The following is a 23,118-nucleotide window of genomic DNA, read 5'->3' as shown; positions in this document are numbered from 1 at the left end:
GGTATTCAAGGTCACTAAGCAATGGGCCTTAAATTAATTGATCTTAGAGTTTTTTCTAGTCCCAACTATGGTGAGACTGACATCAGAGGAGAGCTTGAATACTCACTTCTCTCAGTACAACCAGAGCAGAGGGCCTGTGTCTAGTAGGCATTTGTTTCCACGTTGTGGAATGACTGGATGGAATAGGATCACCAGGACCAAGTGGAAGTGAAGTGGCAAACTAGGAACCACCCAAGTTTTGGAGTCAGCTTTAAACGTTGATTCTATCACTTAGTCATGGGATCTTGCTCAAGAAACCACCTTGTGCAAGATCTAGGGCCCCTACAAAGTAGGAGATTAGGGGAAACATAATAAATATGGCATTAAATTATATACTCTTTAACAAGCAAAAACAAATAAAAATTAAATTCTCAAAAGCAATTGCTTTGAACAAACCCAACTGATTAAACTTAAAACCCTGCTTATATCACCTTCTACTGCCCAAGAAACCTTGCTGTCAGGGCAGATTTTCCCACAAGTCTTATAAACACAAATTTTCAAATAGCCATTTCCAAGTTTAAATATGTCTTTCACATTTATGCTCTTTGTTGTCTCTTTGACCTCTCTCCCCTTGTTTTGGTTTCACAAGTCTTGAAAACTGTCTGTTTTTTCTCAAAATATTCTGTGGTTTAAAGGTTTGTTTTTCTGGGCCTGGCCCTTCTGTGCAGAGGAGGGCAAGGTCACCTCTCCATACTTTCCCCCACGGGTCTATGGGATAAGGGAGCAATTGGAAAATTTGGGTTAACTAATATAAAATAATTTTATATCAAAACTCCCATTAGTGAGCAATTGTTGGCAAGTGAGTAGGAGCATGGGCTTTAGAGCCAGGCTAGATTGCTTGGGTTTGAATTCAGGCTTCACCACTCCCTAGCTGGGGGACCTTGGGCAAAATACTCAGTTCTCTGTACCTCAGTTCCTTACATCTTAAGGTTATTGGGTTCTAAATTAATTAATATTTGTAAGTCCTTAGAAGAGCGCCTGGCACACAGTAAAGCTCTAAGTGTTTGCTGAAAATATTTTGCTCAACCCTAGACCACTAACTAGTTCACGCTGCTTGATGATAATCTGCCTCACTCACCCTGTATCTTCTGGATGGGTCTATGGCTGTGTTGATGGGAAGGTGTACTGGCTTTAGTAGTGGCAGTTGTAGTAGTCCTTTTACCAACACGGCCAAGGGTTAAGCCTGGGGTACTCATGTGAAGTTCAGCTCACCAGAAGAGCCCCTGCTCTGGACTGTAGCGGGATGTCCTGGGCACACTCTTTCCCGGCCCCCGCCCTTATCAGCACCACTCTCAGTTCTGCTTCTACTCACTCGCTTTACCGTAAACGCCTGGGTGGGGCTAAGGGTCATTGGGCGGTCACTGCGCCTGCGCCGGGACTGGGGGTTGGGGGCCTGAAGTGGGTGGCCGGCCTGGCCCCAAGGTCTGAGCTGTCAGTGCGCCTGCGCGGCCGGCCAATAGGCTGGCAGTACTAAGCTGACTCGCCGCCGCCGCCACTGAGCTGCGAGTGCGCCTGCGCGCGGGTCGGGCGCCGGGGTTCTTGACTGTGCCGCGCGGGGCGCTGGGTGTAGCCATGCAGAGTGCCGACTCTCAGAAGCCCCCCAAGCGGCTCCGGCGCGATGATAGCCCGAGAACCCCGCCAAACACCCCTCCCGCAGACACAGAGAGGTCCCCGAGCCCCGACCTTCACCCCGACCACCGGACCTGGGGCCCGGAGCAGGTGTGCTCCTTCCTAAGGGACTGTGGCTTCAGCGATTCTGGACTGCTGGAACGCTGCCGAGGTAGCAGGGCTGTAGGGGTGAGGGGCCGGGGGCCGGCGACCCGAGGTCGCGACAGCCGGGCCTGAGAGAGGGCTCCCTGAGGCCGTGAGCGGGGGGGCCTCAAAGAGGAGCAAGAGCGGCCGAGGGAGACCGGACGCGGGAGGCACCCGAAGGGGTGGACCTGAGGCGGGGGCGCCCAGGAGGGATGACCTGAGGCGGAGAACGGAAACCTGAGGCGGCGAGCCCTCGGAGAAGGTTGCCTGAGGCGGGGGAGGGAAACTTGACGCGGGAGGCACCCGCAGGGGGTGGTCCTGAGGGGCGGCGCCCAGGAGGGATACCCTGAGATGGAGGAAGGAGAAATGGGGCGTCTGGCGTTGCGGACCCGTAGGAAGGGAGCGGACTTTGGGGGTTGTGAACCTGGGGCGGGGAGGGGGCAGCTGGTCTAACTCTGGTGGGCTTCTTCAGGAACTTGGCACACCACCGCCTGACAGGCGGGACTCAGGTCCCTTTTTTAGTTAGAAGACCCTTGGTGGGAGGGTTGCTGTCATTCAAACTCACCAGGCTCGGGAGACCCCCCTCTGCTGATGCAGCTCCCTGAACACTTGCCACGTGAGAGTATATTTGGGTGCTTTAAAGTTTGTTTCCTCCTTTCCCCTCCCAACTCGGGGTTTGTCTAACCGGGAAAGAACTTTTCTGTTAATCTCTGAATCCGCATCGCCTTACCGTAGCATCCCGGTAGGACTCAATACATGCGTGATGACTGTACTTGCAAAGCTTAGTAAAGATCATGTTTTGTTCTCCAAAAGTTTCCCTCGCTAAATCTGAACCCTGGGTTGGTTCGGTTGACCACTGAACTCCCAGGTGCCCACAACTTGGCCTGTAGGTTGAGTTTTAAGCGACTTTACTGGCTTAAGTTCAAGCATCCATCCACTTGAAATCTACGCAACTGCCCGTAAGGGGGATGAAGTTTGACCTCTGCTTTACTCTCTGAAGTGTTCGATAGAAAAATGGTGTCATTTGCAAATGCAGTAAACTTTTGCAATTGGGGGGTGGAGCCCTGTTTGCTTAGGCTGGGTGGGAGGAACTAAAGAAGTGTTCAAGACCTAAAGATAGCTTGATGGGTGAAGGAAATTGCACTTCTCTTTTTCCCTACCACCCCCGCCCCCCCCACCCCCCCAGCCTTGGTTTTCCTCCCTTTCTGGGGTGGAATTTTTCTTTTGAGTAGCAGTAGGTGGGGATGAAGTAGCTTTATGTCTTCAAAATGTGATTGGCTATACTGTTGGCTGCCAGTTTCAGTGGTGTCCTGTAGATTAATTCATCAGTCTTCAGAATGATCTGTTCTCTTGACCCACAGTCTAATACTAGAAGACATTACATGATTTAATTGGTAAAAACTGACCAAGTGTTCACTGTTGCTAATTTCGTACTGTCTGCTTTGTTTTGACCAAACTTTAGTCAGGTCTTCTCTCTCTTCTACTGGCCTCTGAACTCCTACTTGCCCCCAAACTTGAGCAAGCACTAAAGAAGTGGAATATGCTCCCTGATCAGCTTCTCCTAAGAACTGGCTGACCACAGCCAATGTCCTGTCAGACTGGGGTCACTTCCCCTCCAAAGATTCTGCTTATCTCTGCTTGCCCCTACTTTATCCTATTAAAAAACCAACCAACCAACCAAAAAACACCTTTTTGATTTTGATCCACTTGCAGATTTCTGAGGTCAGAACGTTCTCTGTATTGCAATAATTTTCTCCCTAATTAGAGTCTGTCCCTATCTAAGTCCAGATTTTTTTAATTGAAGTATAGTTAATTTACAATGTTGTATTAGTTTCTGGTATACAGAAAAGTGATATATATGTGTGTGTGTGTGTGTGTGTATATATATATATATATATATATATATGTAGTCTTTTTCAGATTCTTTTCTGTTATAGATTATTACAAGATGTTGAATGTAGTTCCCTGTGCTATACAGTAGAACCTTGCTTTTTATCTGTTTTATACACAGCAGCTTGCAAGTCAAAATTTGTTTTTATTTGACAAAACTAAGCACAGGTGCTGGGTCCCTTTCCTCATTTTGGAATACAGTTTCACAGGACTTTAGAGACTGTAATGTGTATTTTTTAGTAAATGACGTGTTTGAGGTTCAAAGGCCACACAACTAGAAAAAAGCAGAGCTGGATTTTAGTTAGGTCTTTGGACTCCAGAATTCATGCTACTTATACCTTAACAAGTGTTCTCATCAAAATACATTGGATTTCCCTCAACAATAAGGGAATAAACAAACCAATGAGAAAAGAAAAAAAATGGACAACATAACCAAAGTTATAAAATCAACTAAGAACAAGGAAAAAAACACCCCAGTAGGAAAATGAGCAAAACACAAGAACAGACAATTGACAAGCAGCCAATAAAAACAGAAAAAAAGTTCAGTCTTAAGAGTAATTTTAAAAACACTGATTTTAAAATTTAGATAGAAAAATATTTAAAGATTGGTAATCCAATAAAGTTGATGGAAGTATCAACTTGCTTAACCCTGGACAGTTTGGGAATACCTTTTTACTTACAGAAAATTTCACTTGTAGGAGTTTACAGAAACATTTGTACACTGTCCAAAGAAAGATATTCAAGATTATTCTTCTAACCACTAGTTATAAATAGCAAAAAAGTAGAAATGATCTAAATATCCATTGATAATAGTAATAAATAATATTGATGATTAACAATTTATGGAGCATTTACTTTGCGTGAAGTACTATTCTCTGCACTTCATGTTTCATCTTATAAAATCTTTACAATAACTCTGTGACATAGGTTCAGTTATACTCATTTTAGTGGTGAGGAGCATAACGTTCAGAAGAAATTGGTTAAATGTATTATGGTGCATCTGTATTGTGAATTAAAAGACAACCATTAAAAATGATGAAACGGGGGCTTCCCTGGTGGCTCAGTGGTTGAGAGTCCGCCTGCCAATGCAGGGGACACGGGTTCGTGCCCCAGTCCTGGAAGATCCCACATGCCGCGGAGCGGCTGGGCCCGTGAGCCATGGCCGCTGAGCCTGCGCGTCCGGAGCCTGTGCTCCGCAATGGGAGAGGCCACAACAGTGAGAGGCCCACGTAACGCAAAAAAAAAAAAAAAAAAAAAAAAAGATGAAACTACATCATTAATAATTGTTAATAATTGACAAGAAAGATCTTTATGACCTATTAGTTGGGAAAAATAGATTATAAACAACATAATTTCATTTGTGTAACTTTCATAATTGCATAGGTAAATGTCTTGAATGTTGTTGTCTAAAATATTAATGATTATTGGGAGAATATGAGTAAGTTGATATTTTATACTTTATATTGTTTGGATTTTTTTATATTGAATATTTTTTATGCTTGAAAAACACCCCCAAAAATGCCATTTTCATTTAAATGTTTTTTTCTTTCTGGAAAATTACATCCTCATTTTCTCTTGTTACCTTTAGAAAGACTTTTGTTTGTTTGAAAATAGTCCAGTGTTCTGGAATCTGAGGTCAGGAAGGTCTGGATTTAACTATATAGAAAGATAAAGAAAAATAAACCATGTGGGACTTCCCTGGTGGCACAGTGGTTAAGAATCCGCCTGCCAATGCAGGGGATGCGGATTTGAGCCCTGGTCCAGGAAGATCCCACATCCGTGGAGCAACTAAGCCTGTGAACCACAGCTACTGAGCCTGCTCTCTAGAGCCTGCGAGCCACAACTACTGAGCCCGTGTGCCTACAGCCCGTGCCCTGCAACAAGGGAAGACACTGCAATGAGAAGCCCACGCACCACTACGAAGAGTAGCCCCCACTCGACGCAACTAGAGAAAGCCCACGTACAGCAACGAAGACCCAACGCAGCCAAAATAAAAAAAAAAAAAAAAAAAAAAATGTATATAAGCCTTACTAAACAGATTGTGTGCTTTCTTTGGAGGTTTTAGAGCTAAGTCAACATGTGGAGCATCCCTCAGGCTATGGTTTTGACCTGACTATTCTAACAATAGACTGACATTTCTTTCCCCGCCCCCACCCCAAACCTCACCTGTTTCAGGAGGAAGCTGCCAGTTTTGCAGCTGGACTTCCTTGCAAATAATTTACTCAAATAATTTTTAAAATTTTACCTGGTTTATCAAAAAAATCCTCTTGGTATAGTTATCAAATTAAAATTAAGACTTTCCGCGCTTCCCTGGTAGCGCAGTAGTTAAGAATCCTCCTGCCAATGCAGGGGACACGGCTTTGAGCCCTGGTCTGGGAAGATACCACAGGCCGCGGAGCAGCTAAGCCCGTATGCCACAACTACTGAGCCTGTGCTCTAGAGTCTGCAAGCCACAACTACTGAGCCCGCATGCCACAACTACTGAAGCCCGCGCACCTAGAGCCTGTGCTCCGCAACAAGAGAAGCCACCCCAATGAGAAGCCCTCGCGCCACAATGAAGAGTAGCCAACGCTCACTGCAAGTAGAGGAAGCCCGTGCGCAGCAACGAAGACCCAACGCAGCCAAAAATAAATAAATTTATTTTAAAAAATAAATAAAATAAAAAATAAATAAAATTAAGACTTTCCAAGTAGCAATCAAAAATGTGGTACTTGGCACAGTTTGTTGCCAGTACTGGGTGCTCAAAAAAATGTTGATCTGAGTAAATTCTGGTGGATCCAAATTGAAAGAAATCAAAAGGCATGTGCTGTGAATATTGAAATCATTCATTTTTTTCCCTCCCTTTTCTTCCATAGAGAAGAAAATCACAGGTTCAATACTGCCCTTTCTTGATGAATCTCTTCTTGAAGACCTTGGAATAAGGTAAGAATGATAAAATTCACGTTGTAGCCAAGCATACTTAAGACCTTTTTATTCACACTGAGGAGACAAAGCCCAAAACTGCTGATATTAAGTGTCCTCATTTTAAATCTGCACAGGTTTTAAAACAGAATACCACACCTGCTGTCTAAGAGTTGTTTTTGTTTGTTTTTGCTGTGCAAATCCTATGTTAGATATTACTAATGATTCCTGTTTTTAAAAATTTTGCTAGTAAGCCTTCATGAAGTTTGTAGTGACCTACTTTTTACTCTCAAGTTCAGAATAATTGAATTATACACTCCAGAAAATGTAGAAGAATTGATAGGAAAAAAATGTTGGCAAGAAAAATCAAGGCTACAACCCTATCTTGAGTATATTTCTAGGTCTTTCTAAAGCTACTTAAGGCTGGAATGCTTCCTTGGTATTAGATTTAAAGACACTATCCAAAGTAGTTTGGCACTTTTCAGTTGTATGATTTGGGACAATTTATTTAACCCTTCAGTTTCTGCACCTGTGAAATGGATAATAATAATGAGACAATGTATGTAGAGTGATTAGCACATGTTAAGCCCTTCATAAATTATATATGTAGGTTGAGATCCCTGTATATGACTGGAGATCCTAGGGTCTAGATTTGTGTAAGTCCACTTTAAATATCTCAGTGGAAGATCCAATCAATATTTAAACCTTCCTTAAAGTAGAGACTTTGTTTCTATTAGGGACTTGGCAACAGTGGTAAAATATGGTCTTTTCTTCTGGAATTCCACTTAGCTAAGTGTTGTTTGTGGAAACAGTAACCAAAGAATCAGAACAAAAGATTATACTGAATTACTTCATGCACTGTTGTTTAGTAATTGATAATGCAAGTAAATTGAGGGAAAAGATCACTTTAGAACATTTTACTGACTTTTAATAAGCCTCCTTTGGGTCAGAATCCTTGGGAACCTAATCTTGCCTCTTTCATAATTATGTATCAGCCCCCTCTGTCCCCCCAAAGTCCCCCTTACTACCTATTTCTTATGTATAATAGTAGCTTATTGTTTGAACTGAATGGAATTTTTTCTAATAGAGCTTTGCTTTTAAAGGGAACCATATACTTTGTGGACCCAAATACTGTTGATTTATTCAACAAATATTTATGGAGGGCTCACTGTGCGTTAGGCATTCTTCCAGGAGCTTGGACACATGAGTTAACAAAATAGTAAAAATTCCAAAAGGAACACTATATGTCATGTCTTTTTGTGCCCACCTCTTAACTCTGAGGTGGATTCTGCAGTACTCCTTAGAGCTGTGTTTTCCTGTGCAGCAGCCACTACCTATGTGTTAAAATTAAATGAAGTGAAAATTTTAATTTCTCAGTTATCCTATCCATAATTCAGGTGCTCAGTAGCCACTTATGGTGGCTACCATGCTGAACAGGGCAGATATAGAATATTTCCATCATGACAAAGTTCTCCTGGACAGAGCTGCCTTTGAGGATTTCAGTGGGATCCGTTGAAGTTGTTCACAGTGGTCCAATGCAACCAACTTATTAATGTACCCTTGCATTATTTTCCCCTCATTTCCTGTTTCACCTTTTCTAGCCCTCCACTCCATATCCCAGGATTCACATCCAAAATAAATTAACTGTATGCAAGCTCTTGTCCTAGACTCTGCTTTCTAGGGGGAATCCAGTTTAGACAAGTACTCCTGTATTTCCTCAATTTTATGATTAACTGATGATGGTAAAAGATTTTTCTAAAAAAATAAGAAATATTGTCACATTAAATGTACACATCAGTTGTAAGAAACAGATTTCAGAAATGATGAAATATGGAAATAAAATCTTATTGTAGTCCAACTATTCTGGCCCAAATCTTTGTTTAAAGTATTTATTTTGCCATAGCCTTTGCCAAAACAAAAACACCTCCAGGTTTTGGGTGGCTTTTAAAATATACTTTAATCAGTGATTTTTTTTTTAATTAAATATTTTTATTGAGGTATAATTGGCATATAATATTATATTAGTTTCAGGTGTACAATGTAATGATTCATTGTTCGTATATATTGCGAAGTGATTACCACAATAAGTCTAGTACCCTCTGTCACCATACAAAATTACAAAGAAATTTTTTTTCTTGTGATGAGAACTTTTAAGATTTACTCTCTTCGGAATTCCCTGGCAGTCCAGTGGTTAGGAGTCTGTGCTTTCACTGCCAAGGGTGAAGTTTCGATCCCTGATCAGGAAACTAAGATCCTGCAAGCTGTGCAAAAAAACAAAACAAAACAAAAAACAACAAAAAAAAGATTTACTCTCTTGGGTCAACAAAAAATTAATCAGTATTCGATGTAAAGGAGAAATGGAGAGTTTTATTCAAGCCAACCTGAGGATTATAACCCAAGAGACAGTCTTTTAGAAAACTCTGAGGACTCTTCTGCCTGTTAGAAGTCAAAGGAACAGTCATATACATTTTCGAGAAAACAGATTGTACATCAAAGTGACACACTGACATTTTATGTAAAGTTCACCAAAGATACATAGTCCAGATCTGCACATAGGAGCAGTATGTCACCATGATCCCTTACAGGATTAGGAAAGGAAAAATTAATCTTCTAAGGAGTTACATTGTTGGCATCAGAAGAAGGAAAAAAGCATTGTTTTTTACAGTTGAGCAGGCATTCCCAACTTTGAGGAGGTCTGCTTAATGTGTAATGCACATTGCACATTAGGGAGGGCCCAGTACAAGCAGGGAACATGTTATGCTTAAATTTTCTTGCCCTGCTTAAAACATAAATTGTATACCATCACTTGGCAACTTTTAAACATGCACTACAACATTATTGACTATAGTCATCATGCAGTACATTACATTCCCATGACTTATTTATTTTATAACTGGAAGTTTGTACCTCTTGAAGCCCCTTCACCCATTTTGCCCACCCCCCCATGTGATTTCTTTATGAATACAGTAGTTTCTTTTTGAGTTCTAATTAAGTGATGAATACTGAGTATCAGTTGAGGAAAAGACTGGGCTGTGAGGTTGGTTTAGGTTTGGTATTATTTTATGCTGTGATTCCTGGTTATGCTCCACTGTGCAACTATACCTAACCTGTGTCAGTTACAGCTCTGCCTTAAAGTACTTCTTGGAGCCTGGCCTCTCCCTGTGCTTGTTATTTCAAACTGATGAGGGTAGGGGAATAGTAGAACACAAGCTATGCTGCTTTAATGGTTTATCAGCTGTAATGATGCTTCTGTACATTCCAAAAAAAATCATTCTTAGATTCTGTAGTTACTGTGGGTCTCGGGGGACAACATAGAGGTCAATTGTAGTACTTCTGGCTCCGAGTCTATCTAGGACTTTTAGCAAAAGATTTACATTTCAGTCAAATTAGCTAAAGGATTGATAAAGGCTAACCCCTTGCCTCCTGCTTCAGCCAGGTATCAGGCTAACATGCCTAGACCAATTAGTAAGTGTAAATGGAGCAAGAAAGTGAATTATAGGATTTTGAGTTGTTTAATTCCTATTAAATTCTTTCTCAAGACTGGAGCATTATGAGTAATTACTGATAGAGGACAATAGGTATAAATGAAGCTAAAACCATATATACTTGATTCATGCATAATTCATACCTGATGCTCATAAGTCAAACTTGGACCTTTGCAACTCATCACTATAAAGAGTTTTAAAAATCCATTCATGGACTGATCACGTGACTGACAACCACCCCTGCCAAGAAGTCTTATATTGTCCTGCATTTCCTTTCATTGTATCCTAGACATTTGCATTTGATGTGACTATTTCTTAGTTGATGTAAGCAATAATTATTTCTCTTTGAAAGTTATTTTGTTATGACAAAGTCTCAGTTTGTCAAACAAATGTAGTCTTCCTATATGTAACATCTTTGGCCAGTTTAGTTAGATAACTTTGTTCACATACTCACCACTTGGTTATACTAATAAACTCCCAGATTCTTGTACTTAAAACACTGCTGATGGGATAAATATTGAATTTAACATCAATAATAATTTCTATAACACCTGTAATCATAGTTAAAATTCTCCTATAGTTCTTGAGGGCAGGAACTGAGTCTTTTGTATCCCCAGTGCCGAACACACTGTTTAATCCCTCTCCAGCCCTGTGAGGGAGATAGTATTATCTCTGTGCTATAGATGAGAACATCAGTGTACCAAAAAAGGTTAAGTGACTTTTCCAAGATCATATGGATTCCATGTGCAGATGTGAGCCAGTTCTGCCCAATTCCAAAGACCTTTTTCATTATCACTGTGCTCTACTTCGAAGAGACTTACCTATCTTGAGATTTCGCTTACGTGAGCCATGCAAATTTAGGATCATGAGGGTAGACGTTGGCCTCAATTAGGTTAAAATAAATTTGAAGTGTAAATTGAGCATTCAGTGATGCAGGTATGAGAGGTATTGAAGTCTGAATTTACCAAGAGAGAAGAGGATTGAGGGCAGAAGAGTCTCATGTCTTAGAAGCAAAGGAAGGGAGAGGGTTTCTAATAGGAGTATGTTTGAATTATTAACTGTTCCTTTTAATCTGACTTCTATTCTAACAACCTAAGGTTGATTAGATACTATTATATACTCCAGGGATTATTATTTAGCAAATAATGATAGATTTGCTTATCCTGTTATAATTTTAGTTCCTATGGGAAGAGAATAAAGCTGCTTAATAATATCCAACAACTGGATCAAACTCATGTTTATACGATGAAGGTAAGAGGAATCTGAGTTTATTATTTTTTTAATATAAAGTGATATAACCAATTATGTAGAATTCATTTTTAAAAGAATGGAAAGAAATCTCTTTTCAGTAACCGGATTGTGAGTAATGGGTTTTTACTTTTCTAAACTTTCTGCATTTTCTAAAATAACCACGAGAAAAACTAAAATATTTTAAGCCCACAGAAAAGCATAAATAGACTACTGCCCAGCTTGTCAGATCTTAACATTTTGCCTAATTTGCTTCAGATCTATTATTTTTAGAACAAAATATTAGAAACAATGGAAGGCCTCCTTTGTACCCCTCTTGAATTCTGTTTCCATCCTTTTTTCCCCAAGTGTTTAATCATTTTCTTGAATGTTTTTTTAGATTTTTACTACATATGTATGTATAGCCATAAACAGTGTATAGTATTGTTTTACATATTTTTTAAACATTTATAAATGGAATTTCATTTTATTAGAAGTAACCTTCTAAACTTTCATATAATGTTATATTTTTGAGAAATATCCATATCGACACATAATAGCCCTAGTTACCCCTTAGTCACAGAATAACTTTTAAATTAAAATTACTTATCAGTTTTGTTAAACTTTTTTGTCAAATAGTAGACCAAAGAATAGATATATGCCTACAGTTTGATCTATCAATAATTGTTTATTTCTCATCCCCCACCCCCTTCCAGACATTTCAAAAGCCCTGTTTTTCACACTCAGTGTCCCAAGAATCATTTTAACAAGCAGTCAGCTGCCTAGCTCCCATCTCAGAAATTCTGATTCTGGGAACTTACAGTAGAGACCCAGGAATGTGCATTTTTCACAAGCTCTTCAGGATGGTTCTAATACCGTAATTAAATGTTTCTTGATTGGTTGGTGACAGGAAATTTACCACATTGTTTATGCTTTTGACATCTATAGGGTAAGAAAACTTACTTTCAGACCTGGAAGAGGGGATGGGGTCTCATTCCCCTTTACACAGTCATCTTTTGCACTTTTCATCAGAGGTGTTTTATGTATTGATTTATCTCAGATCCTATGAGCACATGAATTTCAATTTTACTGTTACAAGTTAGTCTGCTTATTTTTCATTGAAAATCATGTTTGAAGATATTTAATAAATGTGTTTGGTTCAGTTCTACAAGAATCTTCTTTTACAGACAAAGTAGTTGTTCTTAGAGCAAATCTGTTATTTGAGGAATGATCAAATCACAGCCCTTTTTGAAAAAGTTACCTAATATTAAAATACTTCATTTTCATGAAGAAGTAAATAGAAGAATCACTTACCAAAGATGATATCTAAATATTTTGTCCTGCAATTGGGAGACAGTTGCTGTCCTACATTCTTTTTTGTCCTTTCTCAATAGCAGCAGCATGGGTGTTCTCATCAGGCAGGGCAGAGATAAGATGAGATTTCTTCATTAGTTGAGATCATCTCAGATAATCTCTGAGGTCACATTTTCACAGTTTGCAACAAAAAATCTTTTTGAAGTAATTTTCAAGGCAGTAGTTTCATTTGCCCCCTTTTATTTATTTTTTCTATTTTTCATTAAAAACAAAATTGTTTAACCTCATATAAACTATAGTCATTGAAAATAGATCTTAAAGCTACTAAGTACTTGAGTCAGTGAGTCACTGTCTAGTAATGAAATTGACACCTTTTTTGACCTTAGCTTCATCAGCAGTACAGTTGAACAAAGAATTGATTCCTACCCTAATTTGGCATCTACCTTTTTTTTTTTTTAACATCTTTATTGGAGTATAATTGCTTTACAATGGTGTGTTAGTTACCTTTTTTAACCTTTTTTTAAAAATAAAAACAGCTTTAGTGAGATATAATTCACATACCTTGCAATTCATTCATTTTATTTTATTTTATTTTTTATTGAAGTGTAGTTGATTTACAGTGTTGTGCCAATCTCTGCTGTACAGCAAAGTGACTCAGTTACACACAGATATATTCTTTTATTCACTCATTTTAAATATACAAGTCAGTGTTTTTTCGAAAGTTCACAAGGTTGTTCAGTCATCACCACAATCTAATTTAAATTGTAACAGTTCTTTATATATTCAGGATACAATTCCCTTGTTAAATATATAATATGCAAATATTTTCTCCCATCCTCTGGATTATCTTTTTACTGCCTTTTTATTTATTTATTTAGACCACATCATGAGGCTTGCGGGCTCTTTTTTTTTTTTTTTTTTTTTTTTTTTTTTTTTTTTTTTGCGGTATGTGGGCCTCCCACTGTTGTGGCCTCTCCCGTTGCGGAGCACAGGCTCCGGACGCACAGACCCAGCGGCCATGGCTCACGGGCCCAGCCGCTCCGCGGCATGTGGGATCTTCCCAGACCGGGGCACGAACCCGTTTCCCCTGCATCAGCAGGCGGACTCTCAACCACTGCGCCACCAGGGAAGCCCAGGCTTGCGGGCTCTTAGTTCCCTGACCAGGGATTGAACCTGGGCTCCCAGCAGTGGAAGCGCAGAGTCCTAACCACTGGACCACCAGGGAATTCCCTATCTTTTTAGTTTAATTTAGTTTTGTTTTTTTAATCAGTATTGCTTCTTTGTAAATTTATTTATTTATTTATTTTTGGCTGCATTGGGTCTTCATTGCTGTGTGCAGGCTTTCTCTAGTTTCGGTGAGCAGGGGCCACTCCTCATTGTAGTGCACGGGCTTTTCATTGCAGAGCACAGCCTCTAGAGCGCAGGCTCAGTAGTTGTGACGCACAGGCTTAGTTGCTCCACAGCATGTGGGATCCTGCTGGTCCAGGGATCCAACCCATGTCCCCTGCATTGGCAGGCGGATTCTCAACCACCATGCCACCAGGGAAGTCCCCTCTTTTTAGTTTCTTGAAGGTGTTCTTTGGAGCACAAAAGTTTTAAATTTTGATATAGTCCAGTGTATCTATTTTTGCTTTTGTCTCTTATGCATTTGGTGTCATATCTAAGAAACCATTGCCTGACCCAAGACTATAACCTCTTATTCTTGGCTTAGTTTTCTTCATGCTAAATTTAGTTCAGTTGGCCTCTGAAGCCAGGAATTGCATAGTAGTGAGGATGAAGTGCAGTGTTTGACATAGTAGGCACTAATTTGTCAAATGTATTGTTTTTTTTTTTGGGGGGGGCCATGCTGTGTGGCTTTGGGGATCCTAGTTCCCTGATCAGGGATCTAACCCGTGCCCTCCCCACAGTGAAAGTGCAGAGTCCTAACCACTGGATGACCAGGAAAGTCCCTGGTGAATTTGAAAACAGTGGAATGTCTACCTAATATGTGTGAAATTATAGAATCACCACCTCTGAATCTTTTTCTGAGGGCTCCTGTTCCCCTTTCTTCAGGGTAGAACTGACCGCTCCTTCTTTTGTTTTTTTTTCCCCATTCTCTTTCCCCACTACTCTACAAATAGATTCTATTATTTTTCCTGGGGGCAGGAATGGTAACTTATTCATCCCTCATCCTCAGTGCTTGGCATATACAGAAGGCAATAGAATTGTTTCATCCTGCTTGGCTAGTAACACAATAGAATATCATATACCTTTAAAAGTGATAAGTAAGTGGACCATGTGACTATAGAAGGAGTAGATTATATAAATAACACTGGGAGACACCAGCTCTGAGGCACCTTGGGCACCTTAGCCAGCCACCCAAGGATCTGGCCCCGCTCACCAGTGGGCTGACACAAGCTTCAGGACAGCCCTGACCCTACAGCCAGCTGTGTCAGGAACCAGCCCCACCCCCCCAGTGGTCTGACACCAGCTCTGGGACCCCTGTGTCCTGCAGCCAGAGACCCCACGACCCAGCTGTGCCCCCACCATTGGGCCAGCACTAGCCTCAGGACCCAGTTTCACCACCAGTGGGTGGGCACCAGTCCCAGGAGCTCCTAGACCCCTTTCCTGCCCACCAGAGGGCAGACACGGGCCCCAGGACCACTGCAGCCCCACAGCCTGCCCTGTCAGGACCCAGCCAACACATCGGCAGTCCAGCAGCAGTCCTGGGGCCCTACCTCCTAACCCTGCCCACCAGTAGGCCAGCTCCAGCTCTGGGGCACCTTGGGTGCCTCCATTAGCGGCCCTGGGATCCAGGCCCACCCATCAGCAGACTGTCAGCTTCGGGACCCCCAGGGCCCTGCATCCAGAGACCTCAGGACCAGCTCCACCCACCAGTGAGCTGGCACTAGCCTGGGACCCACCCTGGGCCCTGCGCCTGCCCACCAGCAGGCCGACAACAGCCCTGTGACACCCCAGCCCCTGGACCCACCCATCAGCAAGCCAACACCAGCTCTGAGGTACTTTGGACTCCTCAGCCAGCCACCCTGGAATTCATCCCCACTCACCAGCAGGCTAGCACCAGCTTTGGGACACCCTGGAGCTCACAGCCAGCAGTGTTAAGAACTGGCCCCACCCACCAGCAGGCCAACACCAGATTCAGGAACCTCAGCCTCACAACCACTCATCTCAGGACCTGGCTCTGCCCACCAGTGAGCCAGCATTAGCCCCAGGATCCCCTGGGGCTCTGCAGCCAGCCACCTTGTGGCCCGGCCCTGCCAACCAGTGGCTAGCAGCCTCCACACAAGGTAGGGCCTGGCAACCAAGCAAATTGGGGTGCCAGCCATGCCTACCAGACCACCCACAGTAGTCAGCCCACCACAACAGAAGGACCCATGCAGCTCACACTGGGGGCATCCCTAGAACATATAACCCTAGTGACCAGAGGGGAGTGCGCTGCTGGGACACATAGGACATCTCCCACAAAAGGCCACTTCTCCAAGGTCAGGAAACATAACCAACATAACAGATACATAGAAATAAAAAGAGCAATTTAGGCAAAATGAGACAGTAGAGGAATATGTTCCAAACTAAACAAGACAATAGAGGAATATGTTCCAAACTAAATAAAATATGTTTATTTTATTTGAACAAAATAAAACCTCAAAAGAACTAAGTGAAGTGGAGATAGACAATCTAGCTGATAGAGTTCAAGGTAATGATAGTAAATAAGATCAAAGAACTCAGGAGAAGAATGGATTCACAGAGCGAGATGTTAGAAATTTTTAACAAAGAGTTAGAAAATATGGAGAAGAACCAAGCAGAGATGAGGAATACCATAACTGAAATGAAAAATACACTAGAAGGAATCAACAGTAGACTAAGAGAAAATATTAAAAGCAGCAAGGGACAAGCAACAAGTTATGTATGCAAGAACTCCCGTAGACTATTAGCTGACTTATTAGCAGAAACTCTGCAGGCCAGAAGGGAGTGGTAGAATATCAAGAACCAAGAACCTACCTGGCAATGTTCTCAGTAAGATTTGATAGAGAAATCAAGTTTTATAAATAAGCAAAACCTAAATAAGTTCATCACCACAACCAGCTTTACAAGAAATGCTAAAGGCACTTCTCTAAGCAAAAAATAAAAGACCACAACTAGAAACATGAAAATTATGAAAGTAAAAAGCTCATTAGTAAAGGCAAATATACAGTGAAGGTATTCAGTCAACCACATACAAAACTAGTAGGAAGGTTAAAAGGCAAAAGTAAAATCATCTATATCTGCAGTAAGTAGTTAAGGGATACACCAAACAAAAAGATGTAAAATATGACACTAAAAACAGTACTCATGGCAGGAGGGGAGTAAAAATGTAAGGTTGTTAAAATGCATTTGAAATTAAGAGATCAGCAACTTAAAATAATCATTTATATATATAGATTGCTATATCTAAACCTCCTGGTAAGCACAAACTAAAAACCTATAATAGATACATACACAAAAAAGAGAAAGGAATGCAAACATAACGCTAAAGATAGTTATCAAATCACAAGGGAGGAGAACAAAGGAAGAAGAAAGGAACAAAAAAGAACTACAAAAACAACCCCCAAACAATTAACAAAATGGCAATAAGTACATACCTATCAATAATTACTTTAAATGTAAATGGACCAAATGCTCCAATCAAAAGACATGGAGTGGATGAATGGGTACAAAAACAAGACCCTTATATAGGCTGCCTACAGGAGACTCACTTCAGACCTAAAGAAACACAGACAAAGTGAGAGAATGGAAAAAGGTATTCCATGCAAATAGAAATCGAAAGAAAGCCGGGGTACGCATGTCACAACTAAAATATCCTGCATGCTGCAACTAAAGATCCTGCATGCAATGACGAAGATCCCGTGTGCCGCAACTAAGACCCAGTGCAGCCAAATAAATAAATATTAAAAAAGCAAAAGCAAGACAGGGTAACAAAAACTTAGACAAAATAAACTTTGAAACAAAGACTGTTACAAGAGACAAAGAAGGACACTACATAATGACCAAGGGATCACTCCAAGAAGAAGTTATAACAATTGTAAATATATATGCACCCAACATAGGAGCACCTAAATACATAAAGGAAATATTGACAGACATAAAGTGAGAAATTGACAGTAACACAATAATAGTAAGGAACTTTAACACCCCACTCACACCAATGGACAGATCATCCAGACAGAAAATCAATTAGGAAACACAGGCATTAAATGACATATTAGACCAAATGAATGTAACAGATATATAGAGAATATTCCATCCAAAAGCAGCAGAATACACTTTTTTTTTTTTTTTTAAGCCGTGCCGTGTGGCATGTGGGATCTTATTTCCCTGGCCAGGGATTGAATCCACACCCCCTGCAGTAGAGGCTCAGAGTCTTAACCACTGGGCCTCCAGGGAGGTCCCAGAATACACATTCTTTTCAAGTGCACATGAAACACTCTCCGGGATAGCTCACGTTCTAGGCCACAAAACAAGTCTCAGTAAATTTAAGAAAATTGAAATCATGTCAAGCGTCTTTTCCAACCACAATGCTATGAGACTAGAAATCAACTACAAGAAAAAAACTGCAAAAACCACAAACCTGTGGAGGCTAGACATTAGGCTACTAAATAACGAATGGATCACTGAAAAAAATCAAGGAAAATATCAAAAAATACTTGGAGACAAGTGAAAATGAAAACACAGCAATCCAAAATCTAAGGGATGCAGCAAAAGCAGTTCTAAGAAGAACCTTTATAGCAATAAAAACCTACCTCAGGAAAAAGAAAAATCTCAAATAACTCAACCTTACATCTAAAGGAACTAGAAAAAGAAGAACAAACAGAACCCAAAATTAGTAGAAGGAAAATGGACAGAAGACCTGAATAGACGTTTTTCCAAAGAAGACATACATATGACCAACGTATGAAAAGATGCTCAACGTCACTAATTATCCGAGAAATGCAAATCAAAACCACAGTGAGATATCATCTCACACCTGTCATAATGGCTATCATCAAAAAGCCCACAAATAACAAATGTTGGCAAGAGTGTAGAGAAAAGGGAACCCTTGTACACTCTTGGTAGGAATGGAAATTGGTACAGCCACTGTGTAAAGCAGTATGGAGTTTCTTCAAAAAAACTGGAAATAGAACTACCATATGATCCAGTAGTTCCACTCCTAGGCATATATCTGAAGAAAACACAAATGCTAATTTGAAAAGATACATGTATCACAATATTCATAGCATTATTTACAATTGCCAAGATATGGAAGCAATCTAAGTGTCCATCAACAGATGAATGGATAAAGAAGATATATATACGCAATGGAATAGTACTCAGCCATAAAGAAAGAGTGAAATTTTGCTATTTGCAACAACATGGATGGACTTGGAGGGTATTACTCCTAGTGAAATAAGTCAGAGAAAGACAAATACTGTATGTTATTACTTACGTGTGGAATCTAAAAAATGAAACAAATATAGCAAAACAAAAAACCTCAAGAATAATAGAGAACAAACGAGGGGTTAGCAATTGGGAGAGGGAAGAGGGAGGGGCAAAATAGAAGTAGGGGATTGAGAGGTACAAACTACTATGTATAAAATAAGCTACAAGGATATACTGTATGGCACAGGGAATATAGCCAGTATATTATAAAGCTGTAAATGGAGTATATTCTATAAAAATTTTGAATCACTATGTTGTAACCTGAAACTAATATAATATTGTAAGTCAACTATACCTCAAAAAAATACTGCAAGAACAAAAATAACATTATATACAATGATCAGAGCTCTACTCAATACTCTGTAATGACCTATATGAGAATAGAATCTAAAAAAGAGTGGATATATGTATATGTATAACTGATTCACTTTGCTATACAGCAGAAATGAACACAATGTTGTAAATCAACTATACCCCAATAAAAATTAATTTTAAAAAGTGATCAAAACACTTTAACATCACATATACACGCTAAGGGTTGCGAAGGGAATATGAAATTGACTAAATAGAATTTCCGGTTTCGCAAAGCCCAGTGTTAGGGAAATGGTTTAAAAATGTTGGTTTATCAATGAAATAGAGCCATTACAGTGATAATTATTAAGATTTGTAAAAACATGAGAAACTGTTGATGATGCATTTTGACATAAAAGGAGAGTGTGTTATGATATTAAGTTAAAAATAATTTTCATTGATTTCTTTTAAAAACAGTTATTAACCACTGAAAAATTGACAGTGAAGACTTCTAGATCTTTAAATGGATTAAAAGTAGATTATAGGATTTTTCTTTGATAATTTTTCAAAATAAAATAGATTCTTGGGACTTTCCTGGTGGCGCAGTGGTTAAGAATCTGCCTGCCAATACAGGGAACACGGGTTCAAGCCCTAGTCTGGGAAGATCCCACATGCTGCGGAGCAACTAAGCCTGTGCGCCACAACTACTGAGCCTGCGCTCCAGAGCCCACGAGCCACAACTACTGAGCCTGCATGCCACAATTACTGAAGCCCACAATGCCCTTCAGCCCACTGAAGCACCTAGAGCCCGTGCTTCACAGCAAGAGAAGCCACCGCAATGAGAAACCCGTGCACTGCAACGAAGAGTAGCCCACACTCTGCACAACTAGAGAAAGCCCACGTGTAGCAACTAAAACCCAACACAGCCAAAAATAAATAAATAAATAAATAAATTCATTAATTTAAAAAATAGATTCTCATTTGTTTCGTGGTTACATTGATCTTGTATAAGGGAGAAAGAATAGACCAGTATATGATTTTCATATATTTAAAAATTGTGCAACTTTTTCTTCTCTGATAAGGACATTCACAGGGTTGAATTACAACATCCTTCTATTCCTGAGATACTTTGACATCATTCTTGGTGTATTATTAAAGATATACTTGGTACACTGTAACTATAATAGCTTGTTAACATGTATTACTTTGCAATAATGTTTCAACGGTAGTCATTCAAAATGTGTCTGAGTTCCTACTCTGTGCCAGGCACTGTGCTGTTTGATGGGTTCTGAGAATATGGCAGTAAATGAGGCAGACAAGGCCCTTCACCTCCCAGAATTCCATACATTTTTTAGGAACTTCATGGAACCATTTGAAGCAGTTTGAAAATCATGGATTAGATCATTTATCGTGTTTCTTTTTTTATTCTGAAACATTCTTTTTTTTTTTGTGGTACGCGGGCCTCTCACTGCTGTGGCCTCTCCCGTTGCGGAGCACAGGTTCCAGACGCGCAGGCTCAGCGGCCATGGCTCATGGGCCTAGCCGCTCCGTGGCATGTGGGATCCTCCCGGACCGGGGCACAAACCCACGTCCCCTGCATCGGCCGGCGGACTCTCAACCACTGCGCCACCAGGGAAGCCCTGAAACATTCTTTTTAAAAGACAGTTATGGACAATTAAGAAAGATGTTATCTTTATTTAAAGAAACATAGAGGAGCATTAAATCTTCACCCATATTTAAAGCCCCGGTTTAAGCTTAGAGTAATGAATAATTATGAAATGTAGGTTTACTAAGTATAAGTAAGTACTTCTTAGAGACATTAAGTGCTGTAGAGTTTTATAGTACTTCCTGCCTATGATTGTTTACTACATGGTAAGAGGGTTGTTTTTTTTTTTTATTAAGGATTATAGTGATGGGTGGATACATTTACAAAGAAATTAGACACGGTGCCTGTGGTAAAATAGTGTATGTGATCTGAATGAGTGTGTTAAATGAGTATGTTTAACTTGAATACCAGACTAACTTACTAAAGGCTAATGAAATCATATACATAAAAGAAAGACTGAAATCTTTACCCTTCTGTTATTAGAATCCATTAATCCATTATTAGAACCCATCAGGTCCAATATACTTGCTTTGTCTGGTAGTGATACCTGAATAAAGTAAAGATATTCATAACTTGTCATTTCCCTTAGTATTATTCTTACTTAAAAATGAATAGCTTTACTGCCCTGCAGATGCCGGACTTGCGGCACCATGGGTGCGGCAGCCCTGCTGCACCTGTGACGTTGGGGCGGAGAGGAAGTGGCTATTTCTACGCTCAGTGCTCAGAACAGTGGGCACTAAGAATGGTTTGTAGCCGGACATCACCCAGAGCTGCGGGAGGGGCCCCTTGTTTGCACGTGCACTGGCAGTGGGAGCTGTGCGTGGGCCCTTGAAGACTTGGATGTTCTTTTTCTTTACAAAATAAAGCACCTTGTGAGAATTTAAAAAAAAAAAAAAAATGAATAGCTTTGACTTTGCACTGTAGATAGGAATGACTGGACAAAAATTTTATGTGGTGTTATGTATTGTTATTCACATTAATTTATAATTTTCTAGGTGATTAATGATCCTATCCATGGTCACATTGAATTTCACCCTCTTCTCATCCGAATCATCGACACACCTCAATTTCAGCGCCTGCGATATATTAAGCAGTTGGGAGGCGGTTACTATGTTTTTCCAGGAGCTTCACACAATCGATTTGAGCATAGTCTAGGGTAAGAAGGGTATTGGGGTGGGGAACTTACAGTTATTAAGTCCCTTCTCGGTCACATCGTACCTTTTAGAAAACAAATAGTTTTATAAAATGGTAATAATAGCCTTATTATTATTATTATTATTTTGTGTGTGTGTGTGCTGTACGCGGGCCTCTCACTGCTGTGGCCTCTCCCGTCGCGGAGCACAGGCTCCGGACGTGCAGGCTCAGCGGCCATGGCTCACAGGCCCAGCTGCTCCGCCGCATGTGGGATCTTCCCGGACTGGGGCACGAACCCGTGTCCCCTGCATCGGCAGGCGGACTCTCAACCACTGCGCCACCAGGGAAGCCCCTAACCATTTTTAAGTTTATAGTTCAATAGTGTTAAATATATCCACATTATTGTGCAACCAAGCTCCGGAACTTTTTCATCTCGCAAAACTGAAACTCTGTACCCATTGAATAACAATTCCCCATTCCTCTTCTCCCCAGTCCCTGGTAACCACCATTCTACTTTCTGTTCTAATGAATTTGACTGTTCTAGGTACCTCATATAAGTGATTTCATAGAGTATTTGTCTTTTTGTGATTGGCTTATTTCGTTTAGCATAATTTCCCCAAGAGTCACTCACGTTGGAGCATGTGTCAGAATATCCTTACTTTTTAAGGCTGAATAATATTCCATTGTATGTATATGTTACATTTCGTTTATCCCTTCATTCATCTGTGGACTGTTGGGTTGCTTCCACCTCTTTGGCAATTGTGACTGCTATGAACGTGGATGTGCAAATATCTCTTCAAGACCCTACTTTCACTTCTTTTGGGTATATACCCAGAAGTGGAATTACTGGATCATATGGTAATTCTATTTTTAATATTTTGAGGAACTGCTCTACTGTTTTCTATAGTGGCTGCACCATTTTACATTCCCACCAACAGTGTACAAGGGTTCCAGTTTCTCCACATCCTGGCTGAAATTTGTTAGTTTTTGTTTTGTTTTATAATAGACATCCTAGGGACTTCCCTG

At 40.4% G+C, this 23,118-nt stretch overlaps 1 protein-coding gene across 1 annotated transcript in view; it reads left to right on the top strand.

The window, feature by feature from the left end:
* Positions 1–1,611: 1,611 nt before the first annotated feature.
* Positions 1,612–23,118, top strand: part of SAMHD1 (SAM and HD domain containing deoxynucleoside triphosphate triphosphohydrolase 1) — a gene marked incomplete at both ends in the record, with an annotated part of 61,237 nt that continues 39,730 nt past the window's right edge. The window contains 4 exons of the mRNA XM_079720092.1: positions 1,612–1,819; positions 6,537–6,603; positions 11,246–11,318; positions 21,954–22,114. Of these exons, the coding sequence (XP_079576218.1) occupies positions 1,612–1,819; positions 6,537–6,603; positions 11,246–11,318; positions 21,954–22,114 (509 nt within the window). The remainder of the gene's footprint in view (positions 1,820–6,536; positions 6,604–11,245; positions 11,319–21,953; positions 22,115–23,118) is intronic.

This window comes from Hyperoodon ampullatus (genome assembly GCF_949752795.1).
Source record: "Hyperoodon ampullatus genome assembly, chromosome: 14".
Taxonomy (NCBI): Eukaryota; Metazoa; Chordata; class Mammalia; order Artiodactyla; family Ziphiidae; genus Hyperoodon; species Hyperoodon ampullatus.
Note: the sequence above shows the minus strand (reverse complement) of the source record. Positions and strands in the feature narration are given on the sequence as shown.